At 39.8% G+C, this 25,324-nt stretch overlaps 1 protein-coding gene and 1 long non-coding RNA gene across 2 annotated transcripts in view; both read right to left on the reverse strand.

Moving 5' to 3' along the window:
* Nucleotides 1-293: 293 nt before the first annotated feature.
* LOC125125304 (uncharacterized) lies at nucleotides 294-6,276 on the reverse strand. The gene is made up of 2 exons (XR_007134405.1): nucleotides 5,438-6,276; nucleotides 294-1,257 (listed from the first exon to the last, which is right to left on the reverse strand). It is a non-coding gene; the product is annotated as an uncharacterized LOC125125304 (long non-coding RNA).
* A 12,151-nt stretch (nucleotides 6,277-18,427) lies between these two features.
* The window catches only part of PRMT3 (protein arginine methyltransferase 3), a 135,279-nt gene continuing 128,382 nt past the window's right edge, over nucleotides 18,428-25,324 (reverse strand). The window contains exon 16 of the mRNA XM_047776135.1: nucleotides 18,428-18,809. Within this exon, the coding sequence (XP_047632091.1) occupies nucleotides 18,700-18,809 (110 nt within the window). The 3' untranslated portion in view covers nucleotides 18,428-18,699. The remainder of the gene's footprint in view (nucleotides 18,810-25,324) is intronic.

Raw genomic sequence — 25,324 nt, forward strand, 5'->3', positions numbered from 1 at the left:
ATAGCATAGTACCCTCTATCTTCCACCCTACAGTTTTAGTTTAGTTACCTAATTCTCACCTGCCCTCAGCCCATCTGTAGCACTGTGACTCTGGATGATGGCTCTCCTGGGTGCACTTCTGGTTTGCCTATATTGAGGCTCAAGCTTACATCTGCAAAACTGTATCTGCAGCACACCATTGTGTTAGGAGGGGGAGGAAGTATTAGTTCCATGTCCTCTTCCCCAGGAGGGGAAGAAAACCAGAAACTCAAGCTAATTAATGTTTCCAAAGGGAAGACAGATGGAAATATACCTGGAGTTCGCCCATTTATTTAATAAATATGGATGGAGGGCCTGTCTGTCCCAAGCTTTGTCCTAGGTATGAGAAGATGGCAGGAAGCAGGAAGCAGTCTTTGTTGTTATAAGCACACAGCAAGGGACAAACATCAGCATTTAGAGGCCTCTGTGTTACCTGCCTTGCCGAGCCGGCCTGTGTGCAAACCCATCTGTTAGTGATGGTTCTGCCTCCCAGAAGATCTGAAGGTCTCACTGCCTCCTTCATTCACTTGACAAACACTTTCTGTGTACCTAGAAGCACCAGGCTGTGAACTGGGGCTTTAAAGGCAAGCAGAATAATCTATTCTTAAGATTCAGCCAGTCTGATGGGAGTGGCAGCACTAGAAATGATTGCGACAGGGACAGACAGGGGTCAGATCTCTCACTGGCCTCTGTCTGAAGATCAAAAGGAGCTCGTGACCTTGCCTGAAGGACAGGTGCCAGGAAGGCTTTGGGGCCACAAGAGCTCCGCTAAGTCCTGAAAGTGGATGAAAACTGCTGGGCTGTGTCTCAGGCTTGGTGAAAGAGATTCTTTCTGAAGCGCAGGCATCAGCAGCAGTGAAATTACTGGGGGCCCTATGTCTATGCTCAAAAATGGGATTTAGTTATCCATGTGATAAATGCATGAGTTGGGCTTCCTAATCCTGAGACCTGGCTGGAGTTGAGGGAGAAAGACAGGGTTGGGGAATAGTGGTGGGAGGTGTCTGCTCAGTTCTGGGTCCCCAGCCAGGTCCCACAGACTTGTGTCTGAGACCTACAGGACAGGCAGAGGCTGGAAGGGCTGTTTTCATAGGACTGTGTGAGACCTGGGGGCATGAAGCAGTGACCCGTTGGTGGGTGGAGGAGGGCAGTTTGGTAGTATCTGTTAAAATGTAAAACCTCCAAATACCGGGACTCAGTTCTCTTTCTCCACATGTCCCTTAGAGAAGCATCCGCACCTGCCTAAAGGAGAGAACGTTAAGAAGAGTGACACCAGGATAAAAAAAATGTGGTACATATATATATACAATGGAATATTTCCCAGCCATAAAAAAGAATGAAATAATGCCATTTGCAGAAGGTTGATGGACCTAGAGATTACCACAGTAAGTGAAATAAGTCAGAGAAAGATGAATACTATATAACTTAGATGTGCCATCTAAAAAAGATACAAACGAGAAGTTCTTGCTGTGGCTCAGCATGTTAAGAATCCAATATAGTGTCCATGAGGATGTGGGTTCAATTCCTGGCCTTGCTCAGTGGGTTAAGGATCCAGTGTTGCCACAACCTGCAGTGTTGGTTGAAGATGCAGCTTGGATCCAGCATTGCTGTGGCTGTGGTGTAAGCCTCAATTGCAGCTCAGATTCTACCCCTAGCTCTGGAACTTCCATATGCCACAGGTGCATCTGTTAAAAGAAAAAAAAAATACATAAATAAAATAAAAAAGATGATACAAATTACCTTATTCGCAAAACAGAAATAGACTCACAGCATAGGAAACGAACTTAACGGTTGTCAAAGAGGAAAAGGAGGGGAAGAAAAATTAGGAATTTGGGATTAAAATATACATACAAGTATATATAAAATAGATAACCAATAAGGACCTACTGTACAGCACAGGGAACTATAATCAATATCTTGTAATAACCCATAATGGAAAAGAATCTAAAAATATATGTATGTACATAACTGAATATACACATACACACTTATATAGCTGAATATATATATCTGAATCACCTTGGTGTACACCTGCAACTAACATAGCATTGCAAATGCTTCAATTCGTATACTGAAATTGTACACTTCAATGAAAATCTTTTAAAAAAAATCATGACTCCAGCACTGTTTGTCATCACTAAAAAACAAGATGAAAAGCAACAAAAATGGAAGGAGAGGAAGCCACTTGCTGGTCTATGAAATAAATCTCATTTATTCTATGTTATGCAGTAATACACAAAAATGAAGGAGGAGATATATCCTGTTATGGGAAAATCCGTAACACAGACCCATGACGGAAAAAAGGGTAAGTTGTAGAACAGTAGAGTATGATACCATCACCATCATAGGGAATAGTAATCAATTGTTCCCATAGAAACTGTGTAGAAGAGAGCCTGGAAACCTAAACGCCGAATTGACAACATAAATTAGTTCTGGGGAAAAGGACAGAAGAAGCAGTGCTGGGGAGACCTTATCTTTACTGCTTTGGTTTATTTAGAAAGGCAACATCATTATGCATTACTTGTGTAATCTTAAAGATTGCTTTTTTTAAAGCATTAAAATAGATTAGCAGTTGATGGCTGCCAGGCTCCCCTTTTCCCAATCTCTAAGGGATAGAATTCTTATGCCATAACTTACAGGATCATCCCAAACCAGCCGCTCTCTCCAGGATATCCCTCATCTGACTCTGCACCAAAACAGTCCTGGGCCTTGCACGATGGTCTCAGAGGCCAAGCACTCATCTTCTTCCTTCAAGGATCTTATTGGAACTGTTGGCAGTGCTTTGACATTTGTTCACTCAGAGCTAACTGCAGGGCGAGTCTATGATTACAGTGATTTTTTTTTTTTCCAATAAAGAGAAAGGTTGAACATGTAATGTTAACAGTCAACCTAGTGTAAAAACATTTCAACCCAAAGACTTTGGAAATTGATTTTTGTGGTGAGCAACCTGGGAAACATTTGTTAGATGTTGCTCATGTTTTGTTCTGTGACTTGCCAAGAAGTGGTATGGGTGTTGATTTAGAGGCATGGTTTTCAAAGGGTGGCCCCCAGATCAGCAACATCACCATTACCTGGGAACTTGTTCAACATGCTCCTGTTCAGGCCCCACCTAGACCTAAAGAATCAGAAGCTTTGAGCGTAAGGCCCAGCCATCAGTGATGAACAAGCCTTCCGTATGATTCAGGTGCACATTCAAATTTGAGAACCTCTGATTTACCGGGTGAAATACAAATGGCCTCTGGGAAAGCTGATCGGTGCATCTACAAAGAAACAGCTTCAACAAAACCCTATTCACATTTCAGTTCTCCTTCAGATAATAGTCAAATTGCCACTTTCACAAGAAACATTTTCTAGTTCTTTTTCTTTTCTTAAAGTATAGCTGATTTTGGAGTTCCCGTTGTGGCGCAGTGGTTAACGAATCCGACTAGGAACCATGAGGTTGCGGGTTCGATCCCTGGCCTTGCTCAGTGGGTTAAGGATCCAGCGTTGCCGTGAGCTGTGGTGTAGGTTGCAGACGCGGCTCGGATCCTGCGTTGCTGTGGCTCTGGCGTAGGCTGGCAGCTACAGCTCCCATTAGACCCCTAGCCTGGGAACCTCCATATGCTGCGGGAGTGGCCCAAGAAATGGCAAAAAGATAAAAAAAAAAATGTATAGCTGATTTACAATGCTGGGCCAATTTCTTCTGTACAGCAGAGTGACTGTCATACATATATACATTCTTTTTCTCATATTTTCTTCCATCATGTTCTATCCCAAGAGATTGGATATAACTTCTGTGCTATGCAGTAGGACCTCATTATTTATCCATTCTCAGTGTAACAGTTTGCATCTACTAATCCCAAATTCCCAGTCCATTCCACTCCCTTTCCCCCCCCGCCCCTTGGCAACCACAAGTCTGTTCTCTATGTCTGTGAGCCTGTTCTGTTTTGTAGATAGGTTCATTTGTGCCATATTTTAGCTTTCACATATAAGTAATATCACATATCTGTCCTTCCCTTTCTGACTTACTTCACTTTGTATTATAATCTCTATTTGCAGTCATGTTGCTGTGAATGGCATCATTTTGTTCTTTTTTTTATGGCTGAGTAATATTCCATTATATGTATATATCAAATCTTCCTAATCCATTCACCTGTCAGTGGACATTTAGGTTGTTTCCATGTCTTGGCTATTTTGAATAGTGCTGTAATAAACATCTGGATGCATTTTTTTTTTCTTTTAAGGGCCACTTCTGTAGCATATGGAAGTTCCTGTGCTAGGGGTTGAATGGGAGCTGCAGCTGCCAGCCTACACCACAGCTACAGCATACTGGACCTTAGCTGCCTCTGCAATCTATGCTGCATCTTGCGGCAACGCAGGATCCTTAACCCACTGAATGAGGCTAGGGATTGAACCTGAATCTTCATGGATACTAGTTGGGTTCTTGATCCTCTGAACCACAATGGGAACTCCTGCATGTATCTATTTGAATTACGGTTTTGTCAGGATCTATACCCAGGAGTGGGATTCCTGGATCATATGTTCTATTTTTAGTTTTCTGAGGAAACTCTATACTGTTTTCCATAGTGGTTGTACACATTTTCCAGTCCTATGTTTCCACTACCCCCTTTATCACAGCATATTTTACATTTATTTGTGTGCTCATTTAATATTTGTCCTTCTCTCCCTGACTACACACCACAATTGGCTGAAGTAGACTGCAGGGCCAGGCATATGGCAAGCACTCCATACATATTTGTGAATGAATGAACAAACCCTTCATAGAGAGCTTCTTCCTGATTTTACTACACATGTCCCACAAATCAATAATGAAGCTTTCTCTATCAAAATCATCACAATTTTTCCAGAATTGAAAACTTGGAAACTTGTCACATTCATTCATCTCTAGGTACGGGCCAGTTGCCAAATCTTGTGGATTCTTCCACTGGACTGTCTCCCCTGCCTGACCAGCATCCCCACTGCCAGCCCTTAACTGAGCTCATCAGGACATTCACAGGCAAGGCAAACAGTCTCTTAACCGACTCCAATCTCGCCTCAGTCTACTTGATCAATTTCCTTTAACTGTTGTGTTCACTCAAATTACAGATCTCAACTATTAGTAACTGATCAGCATTTTCAGTTTCCAAAGTGCCTTTACTTATTAAATATTAGCAATCATTTCTTGGTGTCTTACATGCCAGGCACTGAAATGATTCCTATGAATGTGAAGAAGGTGCTTTATTATTTATTCTGTTTTCATGGAATGATAAATCCAGGGCTGCTGGGATCTATGTAACTGGTGTGCAGTTACTTAGCTCCTTAGTGGAGCGGTAGGATTTGGCCTCTGATTCTGTGACCTGTCTTCTGTGCTCTAAGGCTCTCCATTTATCCTTTATCCACAGTTCCTCTAGCTCTCAAGAGCTCAGGTATTTGGATTCCATACCTGGTGCTTCCTTGTCACTCCTGCTCCCACGCCGTGCAATGAGAACAAGCATGTGGAGAGAAGATAAGCTCTGGACATGGACTTGGGTTCATATCCAGGCTGTGTGATCCACAGCAATATTTCTTCTCTGAATCTCAGTTTCTTTTTCTGTAAAGTAAGAAACGTTAAGACTCTGAACTCATCAGGTTGCCATGAGGACAAAATGGGATAATGCTCTTACTAGTGCACTCAGTGTAAGCATTAATCAGTGCTAACTATAATTATGCCTACTTCTAGTTCTTTGTACATCACATCTGAACTCTATCCACCTTTCAAGGCTATGTGTATTCTGGGCTCCTCTTTTCCTAACTCCATTTCTCTTTATTCTCAAAGGGCTCATCTATTTGTTCTCTCAGTACATATGATAATCATTGTCATGGCTCTACTTCCAATTATAAAAAAAGGTGGATGCTCTTTGAAGAATAAAATCAAACAATATACAAAGAAAAGAAAAAAAATCCTAATCCTGCCCCCCGCTGCCCCTCGAAATAACCACTGCAAAACATCCTTTCTTCTGTGTGTGTACATTTGTGTGGGCAATTGTACTTAGACAGTGCTCTAAAATCTGATTTCTTTCATTCAACAATATCGAATAGTCATCTTTTCATATCAGTAATTATAGATCAAATCTCCATTTATAACAGCTGCATAGTATGGTTTAACATATAACATGTTCTATTGATGGACTGTATTGGTTAACTACTGTTGCATAACAAATCATCCCAAACTCAGTGGTTTAGAACAATTTTAAGAAACATTGTATATATTCTATATAAATTATATACATTTTATATACATTGCATATAGTGTGTGTGTGTGTGTGTGTGTGTGTGTGTGTGTCTATAATGTCACATGTCTGCAGGTTGGCTGGAATTTAGCTGGCCTAGCCTGGCCTCAGCTGGGCAGTTCTGCTTCAGTTTATAACTGTTGTATCTAGAGGATGGCAAGGATGACTCTTCATGTGTCTCTCATGCTCCTTCCAGGGCCAAAGAGCCAAATGAGGCAAGCTATGGAGAATAAAAAAACACAGGAGGGAGAGCAGCAACAGTCTTAAAGTTCAGGCTTCATATCACTTCTGCCCACATACTATTGACCAAAGCACACTACACACCAACTCCAAAATCAAGGGATGGAGAAATAGACTTTGATTAGGGTAAAGACATGTGCAGACTGGGGTGAAGAATTGAGACCAACTATTCAATCTGTTACATAATTTGGTTTCCAATTTTTTATTATGAGCCATTTTGAACCTCTTTGAACACACATTTTTGTTTATTTGTCCAACTTTATCTTCATGGAGGTTCCCAGGCTAGGGGTGAATTGGAGCTGTAGCCACTGGCCTATACCACAGCCACAGCAATGCCAGATCTGAGCCACATCTTTGACCTACACCACAGCTCACGGCAATGCTGGATCCTTAACCCACTGAGTGAGGCCAGGGACCGAACCTGCATCCTCATGGATACTGGTCAGATTTGTTTCTGCTGAGCCACAATGGGAACTCCTTGAAATACATTTCTAAAGTCACACTGCTATGTCAAAAGCATATGCATTTCAAATATTGATGCATATTGTCTAATATTATTCCAAAAAGATTGTATACTTTGAATAACAGTGTTAAGAGTGTGATTTCCTTACTTTTGCCACTACTAGATTTTATCAATTAAAAAAAAAAAAACTCTGCCAAGATAGAAGAAACATGAGATCTTAATTACATTTCTTTGATTACTAGAAGGGTTGGAAATATTTTTCCATTTTTGGTCTTTCAGATATATATTTTTTGAATGGTCTCTTCATGCCTTTTACCTTAACTCACTCTTTTTCAAGTTAAATAAAATTTTCACAAAAATAGAATGAGGTTTCTTTTCTTTTCTTTTTGCCTTTTCTAGGGCTGCTCCTGAGGCACATGGAGGTCCCCAGGCTAGGGGTCTAATGGGAGCTGTAGCTGCTGGCCTACACCAGAGCCACAGCAATGTGGGATTCAAGCGGCACCTGAGACCTACACCACAGCTCACGGCAGCGCTGGATCCTTAACCCACTGAGCAAGGCCAGGGATCGAACCCGCAATCTCATGGTTCCTAGTCAGATTCGTTAACCACTGAGCCACGACAGGAACTCCTAGAATGAGGTTTCTGCTAGTTTCTCTTAATCCAACTCTTGTGGGATACTGTGTGTTGTCACCTTGCCACTATCCCCTTTACTGAGCGGAATGCAATCAGCCAGGTTGGCAAGAAGGCAAAGCACTGAAGGGGTTCATGCCCTTCACTTGACTGGGAAAAAGCCATGGATGTGAGAGAGCTCCAGAAGGTCAGAACCTGGAGTCAGTCTTCTGTGAAGAGCGACAATTCTTGTTCCTGATGATGCTGACTCAGAAGACCTATTATAAAATCACTAGTATTTTTTTTTTGATGGCAAGAGAAAATTTCTCTATTATAACCAATGCCATTGTATATCTAAATGGTTTCTAGTTAAGGGCATTTTAATGTATCTAAAATTACAGTCTCAGTTGGCAGGTTCTGAGAAGAAAATGTCAAGTCCTGTATCCTTCTAGTGTGGCTAAAATGCTTTGAACTCAGGGAATAATGTCAAGGGATTCTTCCTTCCCATCACTTTGCCTTCTTCCAGATCATTTGATAGGAAACTTGAGAGTTGTGGAGACAAGACTGATTGGGCTGGAGGTTGAGTGGTATGAGATTAACAATGACCAGAAAAGCTTATACTCATACAGCACTTTTTAGGTGTCGGGCATTGCTCTAAGCACTTTACATATGTCTTAACGCATTTAATCCTCGCAACATCACATGAAATAGGTATTACCGGCACCCTGAAGTGCAATTGTTTTATTGCACTTTGCAGGTATTGCTTTTTTTTTTTTTTTTTAAACAGATGGAAACTTTGGGGCAACCCTGTGTTGAGTAAGTCTATGGTTACCATTTTTCCGATAGCATTTGCTTGCTTTGTGTCTCCATGTTACATTTTGGTAATTCTCACAATAAGCCTTTTCATTGTTATCATTGTATTTTTAATTTTTTTAATTTTTTTTTTTTTGCTTTTTAGGGCTGCACCTGTGGCATATGGAAGTTCTTAGGCTAGGGATTGAATTGGAGCTACAGCTGTTGGCCTATGCCGCAGCCATAGCAACGCAGGATCCAAGACGTGTCTGTGAACTACATCACAGTTCACAGCAATGCAGTATCCTTAACACACTGAGTGAGGCCAGGGATCGAACCGGAATCCTCGTGGATACTAGTTGGATTTGTTTCTGGTGAGCCATGAAGGGAACTCCTTGTTATGATCTTTGATCAATGATTTTTGATATTACCATCACAACTGGCTGAAGGCTCAGATGATAGTGCTTTTAGCAATAAAGTATTTTAAAATTAAGGTATATATGGTTTTTTTAGACATAATACTATTGTATACCTAATAGACTACAGTAGGGCATAAACATATTTTTATGAGCTGGGAAACCAAAATATCATGTGATTTCCTTTACTGAGATATTTGCTTAATTGTGTTATGGAACCAAACGTGCAATATATCCAAGGTATGCTTGTATCATTATACCTATTTTATGCCTGAGGAAACTGAGGCAGGAAGGTTATATTTGCCCAAAGACCTACCACTAGTAAGTGGTGGGCCCAGGATTCAAACTCAAGAGCTCTGGCTCCACAGTCTGTGCTTTAATCACTTTGCTAGAATTTCCCCAAATGCACAGCATGTCCGCAAGTGAATTCAAAGGAACAGATCTTGCAGGATGCTGAATGCTACTACGCTACAGGAAATGCTGGGTTGAGGTTATCAGGTCTTTTTCCCTTGGCACTTCTTAGGACCTGTAATGTGCCAATCTCAGTGGTAAATTTTAAAGAAGCAAATTAACTCTATTACATTTGACCCTTTCAAATCTTGTTTCAGCAAAGATTTTTAAGACTTCGTATTCCTCAGACCATGTGTTGTTAAACACTAGCATAGGGGGCTTTCGGGTTAGACACATGAGCCCACTGGAGCTGGCTGGCATCAGCTTGTGAGGGCCAATTGTTAAATGTTCAGGGACTGTGAAAGCCAGTTGTTAAACTCAATTATTATTAACATTGAAATTATATTTCTGTCTATATGTCTATTTATGTCACTGTGTCTACATGGTGGAAATATCTGTGTTCTCTTAAGCATCTCTTCCCACCTCCAAGTTCAGGGATGTCATGCTGGTAGCTTGAAGTCAGCCATGGTAAGAGTATTTACCCCAATTGGCAAAGGCTCCAAATCAGAGCTTTTTGAGGTCTGTTTTTATACAATTGGATGTCCAACAGGTACCAGCACATCCCTGCAGATACACAGGCTTAAAATACTGATTTCATCATTAAGTGGGATTCTAAGAAAATGACTCCATGTTTTTGAATTTTGATCTATTTTTTAAGACAGCTGTGAGGATTACATAACTAGTCTGGATTAAAGCAGTAGTTCCCTCAGCTGGCTGCACATCAGAATCACCATAGATTCCCAATGGTATACTCAAGACCGACAGCATGAGACTCTCCAGGATGGTGCCTTGGGATCTGCGTTTTAAATAAAGCTAGCAGGATATGCAGACCTGAATTTGGGAACAAGTGATAAAAGCCACTAGTAGAAAAAATTAAGGAGATTTCAGGACTAAGAAGCTCTATAGAGTTATGTTCCTCTTCCACCTCCAGCGCAGGCAGCAAGCATAGAATCAAGATTTCTCCCTCCCAAGTGTGACTGGATACAGAGCCGAGGCAGAGAAAGGGTCCCCGTGTAAGCAGCCAAATCAGGATAGGCCCATCCAGAGGATGTGCATCTAACTCAGTTTTGAAACTGCATTCAGAATGCTCTTAATTAATCTTACGAGCTTTTTAACTTGTCTTGCATCCAAATCTTGACAGTAAGGCCAAGACACCAGGATTAAAGCAGGTCGCTCTCATCTTTGTGCATCACTCACATCTAACAAGGCCAACAGCCAAAACTCATGTATCGAATCCGACCCCTGAACAGGATCTCACAGTCACTGCTCCACCTCCTCTCAATCCAGCTACAGCTTGAATATCTGAGGACTAATTTTGGCTCAATTTAGAAGGCAATAATTCTTATTATCTAGGACACACACACACACACACGGTTATAAAAATCAAATCAAAGACTACAAGAGATCATAATAACAGAATGAAATTTCCTCTTCAAACCCACTCCTCCTCCCCAGAACCAACCTCTTTTAATTTGTTAAATGATTTGTTTTACATTTTTTTTTGCTGTCACCTTTAAATCCTTAAATAATATATTTATATCTCTTTTTAAAATGGCCACACTCATGGCATATGGAAAGACAGAGACTGAATCCAAGCTATAGCTGCAACTTACACTGCAGCTGTGGCAACCCCAGCTTATTTTTCTATTTTTTTATGCATCCATTTTAGGCAGTATCTCTTATTACCTTTCTCTATATTAGGTTTTGCTTACTTATAATACCCTAGCTTTCTAGTATCTATTGCTCTTCTATTTCCATAATTGGTTACTTCAAACATTTCACACAGATGCTTTTATTGTTTATTCCATCAACACCAGATCGTGTTTCAAATTCTTATTTGAAACATCAGAAAAATTTTAGCGTTCCTACTTTCACCTCTGCTTCCTGCACCACCCTTCCTGCTCCCAGCTAGTGTCTTCTGTCTTCCCACATTATCAAGGCCAAATGGACTTCTGGGAGATGTAACCTGACCAGCTGTGCCTGAGCTTTTGAGATTAAATGACTACTGTGATCTCTCTGGCTCAGCATATTCAGGTCTGTCATCAAACGTTTGTCACATATAATGGCAGGGAACAGAGAACATAATTTTGAATTCCCTCAGCTATTCTTATATCTATTTAAAGAAAAAGGCTCTTTTTTTTTTTTTTCTGGATGACAGGAGTTGTCTCATTAAAGCAAACATTATAGAACAGCATGAAAAGGCAGGGCAGACGGAGGTGTAAGGGGAAGAAATCTTATTAGGGTTCCCAGCAGGAGGGTCATTGGACACACACACACACACACACGAAAGACAGACCTGAGGCTCCATTCACATTCATGTGGTCTCAGCTCCAGTCAACAGGGGAGGAAAGTATGCTGTTTGCTTTTAGAAAACATTCCAAAGGTACTCCTTAAACCACACAAAATGTTTTGTTCTTTCAAAGTCCTTTAGGATAAAGATGGAGATAAAAACATGACAGAAAAAAAATCCTTGCTGTCCTTATTATAATACTCTATAAGGTTTCTGAAAAGTTATCTGGTCAAGATTTCTTATTAGCTACAATATTCCCAATTATTGTCATTAGTTTATGTAGCCATGTGTTGAAAATATTGAGATTCACTCATAATTTTGTCCTCTTTCCTGACCAACTAATTCATAAATATGGAAAACAGTATTAAATTATTTTATAGTTTTATCTTTTAAAAGAAACAAACCATATCTTTGCAAGCTGTTTATGCACACTTACCATAACAGCAGAAGTAGCCTCTGCCAATTCTAAGATACACCAAATTACATACTTTTTGAAAAGATCAAAATGCAGGTCAGTTGAAAATATCATAATTGTGTATATGTTGAGTAACTAACTCATTCAAATGCAAACTCAGGGTTCTGCTGTGGACTCAGGACCATAATAAGAGGGTCTCAGGCTCTGAAATTTTAAAACATCAGAGTGGTTAAAAAAAAAAAAAAAAAGAGGAACATTTAAACACGTACATATGATATACAAGAGGTTTCCCAATTCAAAAAGGCAAAATAATTTATAGGTAATAAAATAAATGATTAAAGAGGAGAAACTGACATAGTATCATTTGTTATTTGTGGCAAACCACCAGCCTAGATGACTGGCCAGCAGACATTGCATTCATATTTTAATCCAACGGGTATTTATTGAGCTCCTACTATGTACCAGGGCACAGTACAGCAGTTAATGAAAATGGACAAAAATCCCTGTCCTCCTGGAGCTTACATTCTGGTGGAGGGAGAAAGAAAATAAAAGATAAACTGGTAAAACAGACTATTAGATGGCTACACATGCTGTGAGAAAAATAAAGGAGGGAAGGGGACTGAGAGTGTGTGTGCAGGTTCTGCAACCATTTTTTTTTTTGGCTTTTTAGAGGTACCCATAGCATATTGAAGTTCCCAGGTTAGGGGCTGAATCGGAGCTATAGCTTCTAGCCTACACCATAGCCACAGCAACGTGGGATCCAAGCCGCATTTGCGACCTACACCACAGCTCACAGCAACGCCAAAACCTTAACCCTCTGAGCAAGGCCAGGGATCAAACCCACAACCTCATGGTTACTGGTTGGATTTGTTTCTGCTGTGCCACAGTGGGAACTCCGGGTTCTGCAACTTTGAACTGGCCAGAGAAATCTCAACTAGAAAATGACTTCTGAGCCCAGACTTGAAGGAGATGAAGGAATGAGTTAGGGCACCATTTGCGGGGAGAGCTTCTCAGGCAGAGGGAACAGCCTTGGCCAGAAGGCATGCCTGTCAAGTGTGAGGACGGAAGGGAAGGCCTGGGTGCCTGGAGTTGGGTCGGTGGGAGAGTAGCAGGAAATGTTTCAGAGAAGTAGGTGACGGGGCCGGAGATCATGGGGGGCTTTGAAGGCCAGTGTAAGGACTTATGCTTTTATTCTGAGTGAGAAGAGAAGCTTATCCTAGTGTTTTGAGGAAAGGAATAAAAACCTGATTTATATCTTAAGGGAATGACTTCAGCGCACGTATTGAGAATACACAGGGTAGGGTATAGTGGATCAAAAGCAGAAGAACCAGTTAGGAGGGTCCTATAATAATGTAGGTCAGTGGTTCTCAAACGTTTTTGGTTTCAAGACACATTTACATTCTTACAAACTATTAAGGACCCCAGAGAGCTCTTGTTTATGTGGATTATATCTACTAATAGTTCTGTACTAAAAATTAAAACTGAGAAATAATATTTCTGTATTAATTCACTCAAAAATAACATACGTACAGAATTCCCGTTGTGGTGCAATGAGATCTGCTGCATCTCTGGAGTGCTAGGACACAGGTTTGATCCCTGGCCTGGCACAGTGGGTGAAAGGATTCGGCATTGGTAAGTCGCAAATGTGGTTTAGATCTGATTCCTGGCTTGGGAACTCCCATGTACTGCTAGGAGGCCAAAAAGAAAAAAAAATACATGTTAACAGAAATATTTTTAATGAAAATAACTGTATTTTTCCAGACAACATATTGACAAGAGTAGTGTTGTTTATTACGTTTACAAATGCCTATTATCCGGTTTAGAATAACACAGCTGGATTATCATAGCGGCTTCTGTATTCAGTCTTCTATGATATGTTGTTTTGGTTGAGGCACATGAAGAAAATACAGCCTTACGGTGGGGTGAGGGGGTTGCAGGAATATTAGTTCATCGAATCGTGCAGATCTTCCAAATGTTGACATGTTTCACTGCCTGGTATCGAAAATCAGCTATTATACCACATCTAGGTTCAAAACATGCTACCCCAAAATATGGCACCTTGGTTTAGTGAATATTTCAAGCTGCAAAAATCTGAGAAATGGCATGTAAAGATTTTTTTCTTCCTTTTTTCTTCTGCTTTGTCAGTCTGCTTATGACCCACTGCTTCTCAGTAAACAGGTAAACCCACAGTGTTCTTCAAAGGCCATTAGAATAAACTTTGATTTGTTCTTAGGATTTCACTTACCTTCAGGAAGGACTTTCTGACTCTCCCTGGAAGCAGGTCATAAAACCCTCCTGTGAGAGGTGCCCTCCCTGTACCCAGAGGAAAAGAGCACCCATCTCTAACAACGAAGGCACACAGAGAGGAATCGGAACCAACAGGGCTTGCTGTTTCCCTGTTTATTAAACTTGGGTCATCTTTGTCCTATCTCATCTTCCCAAGACTTTCCACTCTTCAAAACTTATACAAAAACATTCAAGTTTAACTGTTTCTTCAGGTCTTCATTTATTTCCTTATGACGGCTCATGTGTCATGTAAAACCTACAAAAATTTGTATGCTTTCCTCTTGTTAAAGAGGTCTCAGTCAAAAAATTAAAAAAGGGTAGAGGAAAAAGAGATCTTCCTCCCCTACACCCCAACCTCAGTCCTGAAGAACTGGGAAGCCCTCAAGCTCATGGTGGTGGATACTTGTTTTCCAAAATTCTAATTTGATAGTGATTTTTAGTCCATAAAGTGAATATAATCTACTTAATTTCAGCCTCTTTTACTATTTGCTAGACTATTGGTACCTTCATTTTAAAGAGTAATTCAGTGATAGACAAGTTTTATATACATTTAGCTATACTCTAGATGTAAATGAATGCTAAGTCCTCTACACTGGCCAAGAGGTTGAGGCAATATACAAAAACTTCTTCGGCAGGCTTTTCTGCTTAGAAAAGTTTATCCTAGCTTTTGGGCTGGAAACAGACATAGAACCATTAAAAATGCATAGCCTCAAACAGCAACACGACCTCCTCTGACAGCTGGGCCGGGATTTTATACCTTTCCATGGTACCTCGTGGATTAGTAGGATATGAGTGCCACATTCCAGGCTAAAACCAAGTCCAGAAGGCACTGGGAAGCCTCAAGGCATGTTGAGAACTGCTGATAGAAGGCCCCAGCTGTATTTTGTAATGTTAGCAGTTACTTTTGGGCCCCCAGTCCGGGAGGTTAAGTTTCATGCAAATTCTTTCTTTTAGGCTCAGAAGTCAATTCATCAGCTGAGTTAGTTTGTAGCTTATGGGTAGGGTTCAATCACCTCTAACTTCGAAAAGTTCTATTTGGCCATTTCTGTGGTCTTTTATGTAAAGGTTTCTAAATGAAGTGGATGATCAGGTACACAGTTTCAGCTTACCGCTTCCCTTTACACAGGACAATAAATGGAGCAGTTTGAGACAGGAATGTTAATACTGTAATTTTAAAAAGAAATTTAGGGTAAGCCTTGGTTAATTCTCTAAGTCTTCCTAAGTGGCGAGCTTCTGGTTGCTTAGCTCCAAAGATCATCTAGTGTTCTATTATGTCTATCTTCTTTACCATGGCTGTAATGAAACATATGAAGAAATATCTACCTATAATTTTGCCTATCTCTGTTTCAATAATGTTTTATTTACCAGAACGAGCAATAGGGTGGACTGGGCCCTAGACTGTAGTTTACCGACAGTACAGTAGACAATACTTGACTTCAGCTATCTTATCTTGCCTTTCATAATAGATTGAAACTCCCTGACAGTACTGCACACTTGATATAACCTTTGTGCTATTCTGCTACACAAAAGACCTGAACACTTGGATGTTTGGGGTATGCAATGTCCCAGCAGCTTATTAAACAGCGGAGTGGTGTCACGTTTCAGTGTTTCCTGTTGAATGCCCCTAGCAGTACTGTTACCTTATGTCTTCTATTTGATAGCTCGATTGGTGAGATTAGTATAGGCTGAATTCAAATCTGTAACTCCACACAATACATTCTAAATATTCCATTTTAGGAAGTGAGAGAGGTAAAATGCTGAAATACACAGGTGGACCAGACTGGTTAACCTAGATTAAGTGATAAGAAAGCAAATAACTCTATAGGACCAGAGTTACCTCCCTCCTCCCCAAATAGGAATTATTTCAAAATGACATGACAGCTTCCTGATTCATTTTAAAGTGTGTTCCCAGCAGTTGCAGCTACTTAATGAACCACCCTACATGTGCAACAATGTACACTCTATTTTCATGGAACACTCCTTCCAAAATGCTCTGTTTAGAAAATACTGCTCTATACCAAAGAGAGATGACTATTATACTTGGATGAGCCTCATACATTATAACATTATAATGTTAGTTTTCACAAAGGAAAGTTGGAGAAAAATGTATTTTCTCAATGGAAATAAAAATCCTTGAGACAGAGCAAACTGCTATCCATAAATGCCCATCTGCCATAGCACAAAAGAACGATGTATTTATCAGGGACAAGGGCTATGAAGTACTTATTTTCCACAGGCGTAATGGCCAAAGTTACAACAGAAGAGCTAACATTTGGCTACTCTCACATCTCATAAAATGCTTAGGTACACAAGTAAAAATGTTCCAGCCTGAGAAGGCTAAATGAAAAGAACAGAGGGATCCACCAACTATGGTTGGGATAGTTATAACCAAGAGAAGAAAATCAAAAGCACCTCTGGGTGAAAAATCCCCTGAAAAATCAAATGAGAATTTTAAAAAGAAATCATTTTTGAGAAGTACTTTTCAATTAGAAAATATTTGTTGGAGATACTTTCGTGGCTCAGCGGTTAACAAACCTGACTAGTTTCCATGAGGACGTAGGCTGGATCCCTGGCCTTGCTCAGTGGGTTAAGGATCCAAGTTGCCGAGAGCTGTGGTGTAGGTCGCAGATGCAGCTGGGGTCCCTCGTTGCTGTGGCTGTGGCATACATAAGCTGGCAGCTACAGCTCCGATTTGACCCCCAGCTTAGGAACTTCCATATGCTGTGGGTGTAGCCCTAATAAAAAAGAAAAAAAAAGATCTAAACACTTATAAGAAAGAAAAACAAAAGAAAAAATTAGATGTTTTCTGGTTACTTTAAAAATCTATTAAATCTTCTGATGGGCTTATTTTTGTTTTACCACCTCACCCTACTCAAATTTGCACACGATGCCATTTCAGGCACAAATTTACAGTACTTTGAGCTGTACTATTAGCACCACCCATTTCCAGTAAAAATCTGAATTCAAATCACGGAGAAAACTAGCTGGCTAGTTTAGCCCAGTGAAAAGAGACATCAGGTTAGGAAGGAAGACTAAGGTCTGAAACATCACCATTGGAAGAGAAAGTGGGAAGTAACTGTCTTTTGGTCTCGTCCAGTTTCCTAATCGAGACCAAAAGACAGTTTCTTTTTGACATAGTTTTTGCTACATTACATATTAACTTTAATTGTAAGCTTCCCACTCTCTTACATACTAGAGTAATATTCGATGAGGCTGACAATTCTCAAACTGATCTAATGTAGATGCCATATACTCTGGACAGGGTTCTTGACTATATGATGATGAGGAAAATATCACTTAGCCTGCACTGTTTTCTATGTGCCAGGCACTGGTATAAGTAGTTGAAATAGCTTATGAACTGGCATGTTCATGGAAGGAGAGAGAGGTTAATGAACCCAAGACCACACAGCAAGAAGAGCTGCAATCAAGGCTTGAAATGACTCCAGAGCTTATGCTTCTCAACTCTCTGCTAGGCTGCTTTGTGTAATTCTTATTTCAAAAAAGAACCTGCTGTTAAACTGAAAAGCATGCCACCTACCTCTCCTTAAAATCCCCATTATCTTCAAAATGATTAAGACTTGCTTTAAATGCTTCTGATTTTATAAAGGCTTTAAATATGTTGAAATGTCATTTTATAATATTAATGGCTGTTGTATCCATTTTATTGAATGTTTTGTTTTGCATTTCAAACTGAGTCAATAATTGTAAATGACACAACTGTATAGAGTGATATAAGTATATTAACAGTTATAAGCTGAACTTTGCACATAAATCTAGTTTAAAAAAGGTTTTTGTAAATAAGTTCATCTTTATCCCAATTTTCAAAAACTTTTATGAAACCTAAGGCAAATGTATTGAAACTATATTTCTTGGGCAATACTAGAAAACTATATAGCTAATATTTACAGAGAGAAGAAGCTACAAAATGAGAACAGAACTATAGGACAATCAACTAAGCTGTCTGCAAATATGGTTTGTGTGGTCTCTTTTCCATATTTCAGTCCCTTACACTTGCTCTTTTAATGTATTATATCCTGACATGTAGCAAATACAGAAAGGAAATCTGCAATAAGACATGTAAAATACCTTGTGTACAGTTACTAGTTTAATAAAACATTATCCAAATAAGTAATCAGTTACTAGCTCTTAAAATTTATAGTAAGAAACTTATTAAAAACAACAAAAGAGTCTCTCTCCTTCAAATTCAGGCCAATTTAAATGATTTTTAATGCAGCTAAATTCAATGTAGAGGTTACATTTGGCTAAAACTCACTGATTAGACCTCCAAAAACGTGGTCATGTGGGTTGATCACTAGGATCAACCAGTCCCTTCCTGAGATGAATTACCAGATTCCTACCATTCTCCTCGAAAAGTGAGGAGGCTCAGAAAGGATCTGTCATCACCACGCCCTCGGTCCCTACTCACCCCTCCCCCACAATAAAAACTGCAAATTAGTTGGGCTTTTTTGGCCTTTTCACTGGAGACCATAAGTCTGAGTTGAATTATTCAATGTGAGGGTCACAATGAGAGAACGTGGATCTTTCTTATTCTTGTGCACTGTAATCTTTCCTTTCAAGCCTTCACCTATAGAAGAAAGGCAAAAAATGTGTTTCAGAATTCAAGGAAAACAGTCCAGCAGAAAAGTAACAAGGTAGACTCAGTACTTCTGTTTCTTGGTTGTGAGATGTTCCTAATTTCTTTCCTTTCTTTCTTCCTTCCTTCTTCTCTCTCTCTTTCTTTTTTTTTTTTTTTGGTCTTATTTTTAGGGCCCCACCCAAGCCATATGGGGGTTCCCAGGCTAGAGGTTGAATCAGAGATGTAGCTGCAGGTCTATGCCACAGCACAGCAATGCGAGTTCCAAAATGAGTCCGCAACCTACACCATAGCTCACGGCAACATTGGATCCTCAGCACACTGAGTGAGGCCGGGGATGGAACATGCGTCCTCATGGATAATAAATAGTCAGATTCCTTTCGGCTGAGCCACGACAGGAACTCCTATTTAACACTGTTCTTGAATGCTCTACCCAATGCAATACAACATGAAATAGAAATTAAGAATATGGACGCAGTACTATTAGGCGGGAAAAAAAGAAGATACAATTAATTTTAAATGTTATTTTTGATAAGAGTTCCAGAATCTGCATTGAGTTCTCTTGAGACTTTAAATACTGATCTCTGTGTGTGCATGGGAAAATTCGTTATTTTAGGCCAAGAACAACTCTTAAGGAGCAATAAGCTGAACAATTCCCAAAGCTCACACAGGGCTGGGAGATGTTGGAATTCCAAGCAGCCAGAATAAAAGGAAACTGTTGAACACTTAGGATGATTCACTGGAAACATCAGACTTTGTGCTTTAGCATTAAACTACCTTAAGAGTAAAGGTCACTCCAGCACTCCTTAACAAAGCTTTAAAACATTGTTGTAAACATCAAGGTAGTCCTTTTTTTTTTTGGTCTTTTTGCCTTTTCTAGTGTCTCTCCCACAGCATATGGAGGTTCCCGGGCTAGGGGTCTAATTGGAGCTATGGCTGCCAGCCTACGCCAGAGCCAGAGCAACTCGGGATCCAAGCCGCGTCTGCAACCTACACCACAGCTCACGGCAATGCCAGATCCTCAACCCAGTGAGCAAGGCCAGGGATTGAACCCACAACCTCACGGTTCCTAGTCAGTTTTGTTAACCACTGAGCCAGGAAGGGAACTCCATCATCAAGATAATCTTAAATAACCTAATTGCCTGCCCAAAACAAACTTCAATACTTTTTTTTAAAAGAAAATAACCAAAATCCAAACATTCAGCAACATAACATTTACAATGTTTGACATCATTAAAAAATGTCTAGACCTCTAAAGAGCTGCAAATGGAGGCCTGCAAACAGAATAAAAGTTACAACAATAACAGAAACACAACAAGACACATCTTAACTCCCTGAAAACAAATGATAAAAAGGATTATCTTTAAAATATCCAGGAACTCCTCCAGGGAGAATCTCCCATTCTGGCTCAGTGGAAACAAATCTGACTAACATCCCTGAGAATGCAGGTTCGATCCCTGGCCTTGCTCAGTGGATTAAGGATCCACTACTGCCATGAGCTGTGGTGTAGGTCTCAGATGTGGCTTGGATCTGGCACTGCTATGCCTATGGTGTAGGCCAGCGGCTACAGTTCTGATTCAACCCCTAGCCTGGGAATCTCCACACGCCACAGGTTGAGCCCTAAAAAGACAAAAAATAAATAAGTAAATAAAATAAAACAGCCAGGGAAAAAGACATATTACAAATAAGGGAAGAGAGAAAAGCATGACTTTAATATTTTCATCAGCTAGATACATCTGATTGAAGTGATGAAAGAAAAGCTATCAAGAATTTTATATCCAGAAAAATCCTTAAAAAAAAGAAAAATAAAAAATTTTTTTTCAAAGAAACAGAAGTAAAAAATTATTTTCCAGGAGGCCTGCACTATAAGAAATGTTAAAGGAAATTCTTCAGAAAATGACACCAAAAAAGAAACCTGGGAGTTCCCGTCATGGCTCAGTGGTTAACGAATCCGACTAGGAACCATGAAGTTGTGGGTTTGATCCCCTGCCTTGCTCAGTGGGTTAAGGATCTGGTGTTGCCGTGAGCTGTGGTGTAGGTCACAGATGCGGCTTGGATCCCGTGTTGCTGTGGCTCTGGTGTAGGCTGGCAGCTGTAGCTCTGAGTAGACCCGTAGCCTGGGAACCTCCACATGCCGCAGGTGTGGCCCTAGAAAAGACTACATAAATAAATAAATAAAAATCACAAAGAAAAATAGAAAGCACTTTGATTTGAATGATAATGAAACACAACATACAAAAATAGGTGGCCTACAGCTAAAACAGTGCTTAGAGAAAAGATTACTAACTTTAAATATATATTAGACAACAAAGAAGACAGACCCAAAAGTCCTCACGGGGAATTATATCGAATGTTTAAGAAAAATAATATAAAATACAAATAGCACAAAAACCAGAGGAAGGACTACTCCCCAACTCATCTTTTGAGGGCAGAATTATCCTGATACCAAAATAAATTTGTAAGAAGAAAGGTAAGTATCTCTCATGAACATAGATTCAAAAGCCTTTGAACAAAAGAGAAAAATCATGATTGTCTCACACACGTGTAAAAAAGCCTCTGACAAAATTAATTTATCACAGCTTTCAGCAAGCTAGGAATAGAAGGAATCTTCCTCAACCTGATAAAGAAAAATCTATGTGCACTAGAGATAACATCATTATCAATGGTTAAAGACTGAATGCTTTCTTCCTAAGACTGGGGTCAGGATGCTCATTTTGACCACTGCTAGTTAGTATTCTATTGGATGTCCTAGTCAGGGTATTAAGATGAGGCGAGAAGGGAAAAAAAACAAAACAAAACAAAAAAATAGAGATTGGGAAAAAAAGTAAACAGTCTTTACTTGTAAACCACGTGGTCTTACACAAAGAAAATCCTAAAGCAATATGGAAAAAAAAAGCTACTAGAACTAGAAGAAGGCTTAGCAATCTCAGGATATAAGATCAATATAAAAAGTTAACTGCATTTGTGAGCAATGAAGAATTAGAAGCTGAAATTAAAAGAATAGCATTTAAAAAAAGCAATGAAAAAGCCTATTATACTTGAAATAAATGTACGACATATCCATGAAACACTGCTAATGATGATTTAAGTATATGAGGAGATAAATTTTGCTTGTGGATGAGATTCAATACTTAAGATGTCAATACTCCCTAAAGTAATCTATAGATTCAACACAATCCCAATAAAAATCCTAGCAGGATTTTTGTAGAAATTAACAAGTTGAGGGAGTTTCTGTCATGGCTCAGCAGAAACGAATCTGACTAGCATCCATGAGGATGCAGGTTCGGTCCCTGACCTTGCTCAGTGGGTTAAGGATCCGGTGTTGCTGTGAGATGTGGTGTAGGTTGCAGACATGGCTTGGATCTGGCGTTGCTGTGGCTGTGGAGTAGGCTAGCAGCTATAGTTCCGATTCAACCCCTAGCCTGGGAACTTCTGTATGCTATGGGTACAGCCCCAAGAAGAAGAAAAAAAAAAGAAATTAACAAGTTGATTTTAAAATTTATATGGACATTTAAAGGATCTAGAATAGTGAAAACAATTTTGAAAAACAACAAAGTAGGAGGACTTAAATCACCATACAGTGTCTTATTGGTGTAAGAACAGACGGACAGATCAAACAAAATAAGGCTAAGAAACAGACCTATACATATATGGTCTACCAATTTTTGACAAAGGCACCAAGATAATTAAATGGGAAAAAACAGTCTTTTCAAGATATGATGATGAAACAACCTAATATACATATGGGAGAAGACAACTATTACTCTTAAAAATTAATATGAAATAGACTATAAGCCTAAACGTACAGGCAAAACTATAAACTTTTTAGAAGAATCATGTAAGAAAAACTGCCATGTTAAGAGTAGCAAAGGTTTAACTAGGACACAAAAGCACAAAAGATGTTGAGAAGATTAAAAGACAAACCAGGAATTGGGATAAAAATATTTGACAAAGAAGTTGTATCCACAATATATAAAGATTTTTAAAACTCAATAATAAGATGACAACCCAACCGAAAATTGAAGAAAATATTTTAAAAGAAACCTCACCAAAAAAGACATACAAATGACCAATAAACATATGAAGAGATGTACAACATCAAGAGTCGTTAGGCAAATGTAAATTAAAAACACAGCTGGAGTTCCCATTATTGTGCAGCAGAAATCTGACTAGGAACCATGAGGTTGTGGGTTCGATCCCTGGCCTTGCTCAGTGGGTTGAGGATCCGACAATGCCATAAGCTGTGGTGTGGATCACAGATGTGGCTCGGATCTCACGTTGCTGTGGCTCTGGTGTAGGCTGGCAGCTACAACTCCAATTGGACACCTGGCCTGGGAACCTTCACATGCCTCGGGTGCGGCCCTAAAAAAAAGCAAAACAAAACAAAAAACCCCACAGTTGTCACTACATATACATGTAACAGACTTAAAAGGACTGCCCTTTAATAAGTGCTGACAAAGATGTGGAGCCATGAACACAGAATGGTGGTAGGAATGTTCAATAGTATAGTGATTTTGAAAAAGTTTAGTAGTTTCTTACAAAGTTAAAGTAAGACCCAGTAGCCCCATTCCTTGGTAGTTACCCAAGAGAAATGAAAAATATAGGTCCCTCCTACACTGTTGGCAGGAATGTAGATTGGTACAATTACTATGGAAAACAGTATGGAGCTTCCACAGAAAACTAAATGTAGAACTACCATGTATGACCCAGCAATCCCTCTCCTGGGCATATATCCATACAAAACTTTCCTTCCAAAAGATACATGTTCACTGCAGCACTATTCACAACAGCCAAGACATGGAAACAACCTAAATGTCCACAGACAGATGAATGGATTAAGAAGATGTGGCACATGTACGCAATGGAATACCACTCAGCCATAAGAAAGAACAAAATAATGCCATTTGCAGCAACATGGATGGAACTAGACTCCCATACTAAGTGAAATAAGTCAGAAAGAGACTAAGTATCATATGATATCACTTATAACTGGAATCTAATATACAGCACAAATTAACCTATCTACAGAAAAGCAACAAACTCATGGACATGGAGAACATACTTGTGGTTGCCACGGGGGAGGGGAGGTAGTGGGATGGACTGGGAGTTTGGGGTCAGTAGATGCAAACCATTGCCTTTGAAGTCGATAAGCAGTGAGATCCTGCTGTACAGCACAGGGAACTATATCTAATTACTTGTGATGGAACATGGAGGATAATGTGAGTAAAAGAATCTATATATAGGAGTGTATAGGAGTTCCTGTTGTGGCTCAGTGGTTAACAAACCTGATTAGTATCCATGAGGACGTGGGTTCGATCCCTGGCCTTGCTCAGCAGGTTAAAGGATCCGGCGTTGCAGTGAGCTGTGGTGTAGGTTGCAGACATGGCTCGGATCTGCATTGCTGTGGCTGTGGTGTAGGCCAGTGGCTACAGCTCCGATTGGACTCCTAGCCTGGGAACCGCCATATGCCATGGGTACAGCCCTAAAAAGACCAAAAAAAAAAAATATATATATATATATATATTTATATATATATGTATGTATAACTGGGTCACCCTGCTGTACAGCAGAAGTTGACAGAACACTGTAAATCGACTATAATAAAAAAATTAAAAATAGAAAAGGAAAAGAAAAATGTATATCTCCACACTTTTTTTATTTTTATTATTATTTTTTTTGTCTTTTTGCCGTTTCTTGGGCCGCTCCCTTGGCATATGGAGGTTCCCAGGCTAGGAGTCTAATCAGAGGTGTAGCTGCTGGTCTACACCAGAGCCACAGCAACACGGGATCCGAGGTGCGTCTGCGACCTACACCACAGCTCACAGCCACGCTGGATTGTTAACCCACTGAGCAAGGGCAGGGACCGAACCTGAAACCTCATGGTTCCTAGTCGGATTCATTAACCACTGGGCTACGACGGGAACTCCCACAAAGACTTTTCCATGAACGTTCACAGCAATTTTTTTTTGGCTATGCCCATGGTATGCGTGAATTCCTGGGCCAGGGATTGACTCCATGCCATAACAATGCCAATGCCAAATCCTTAACTGCTAGGCCACCAGGGAACTCCCTGTTCATAGCAATTTTATCCATATTGGCCCCTAACTGAAAACAATCCAAAAGTCTAGAAGCAACTGAATGCATATGCAAACTACGGTAAGTCCATAATAGGAATACTACTTGGCAAATAAAAAGGAACAGACTATTGATACAAAGATGAATTTTAAAAATATGATAAAAGAAGCTGGAGTATATTCTGTATAATAACTTTGATATAAACTCCCAAAAGAATATTAATGCTTTAATATTAGTGATGTTACTACATAGTGAGAGAAAGCAGATCAGTGGTTTTCCTGTTCTGGAAACTGAAGCTGGGGATGATTCCTTAGGCTGGAATAATCAGAAGTGGGATTGCTTTCGGAGTCCTGTCATGGCTCAGTGGTTAACGAACCTGAACAGTATCCTTGAGGATGTGGGTAGGATCCCTGACCTCACTCAGAGGGTTA

This window comes from Phacochoerus africanus, chromosome 4 (genome assembly GCF_016906955.1).
Source record: "Phacochoerus africanus isolate WHEZ1 chromosome 4, ROS_Pafr_v1, whole genome shotgun sequence".
Classification (NCBI taxonomy): Eukaryota; Metazoa; Chordata; class Mammalia; order Artiodactyla; family Suidae; genus Phacochoerus; species Phacochoerus africanus.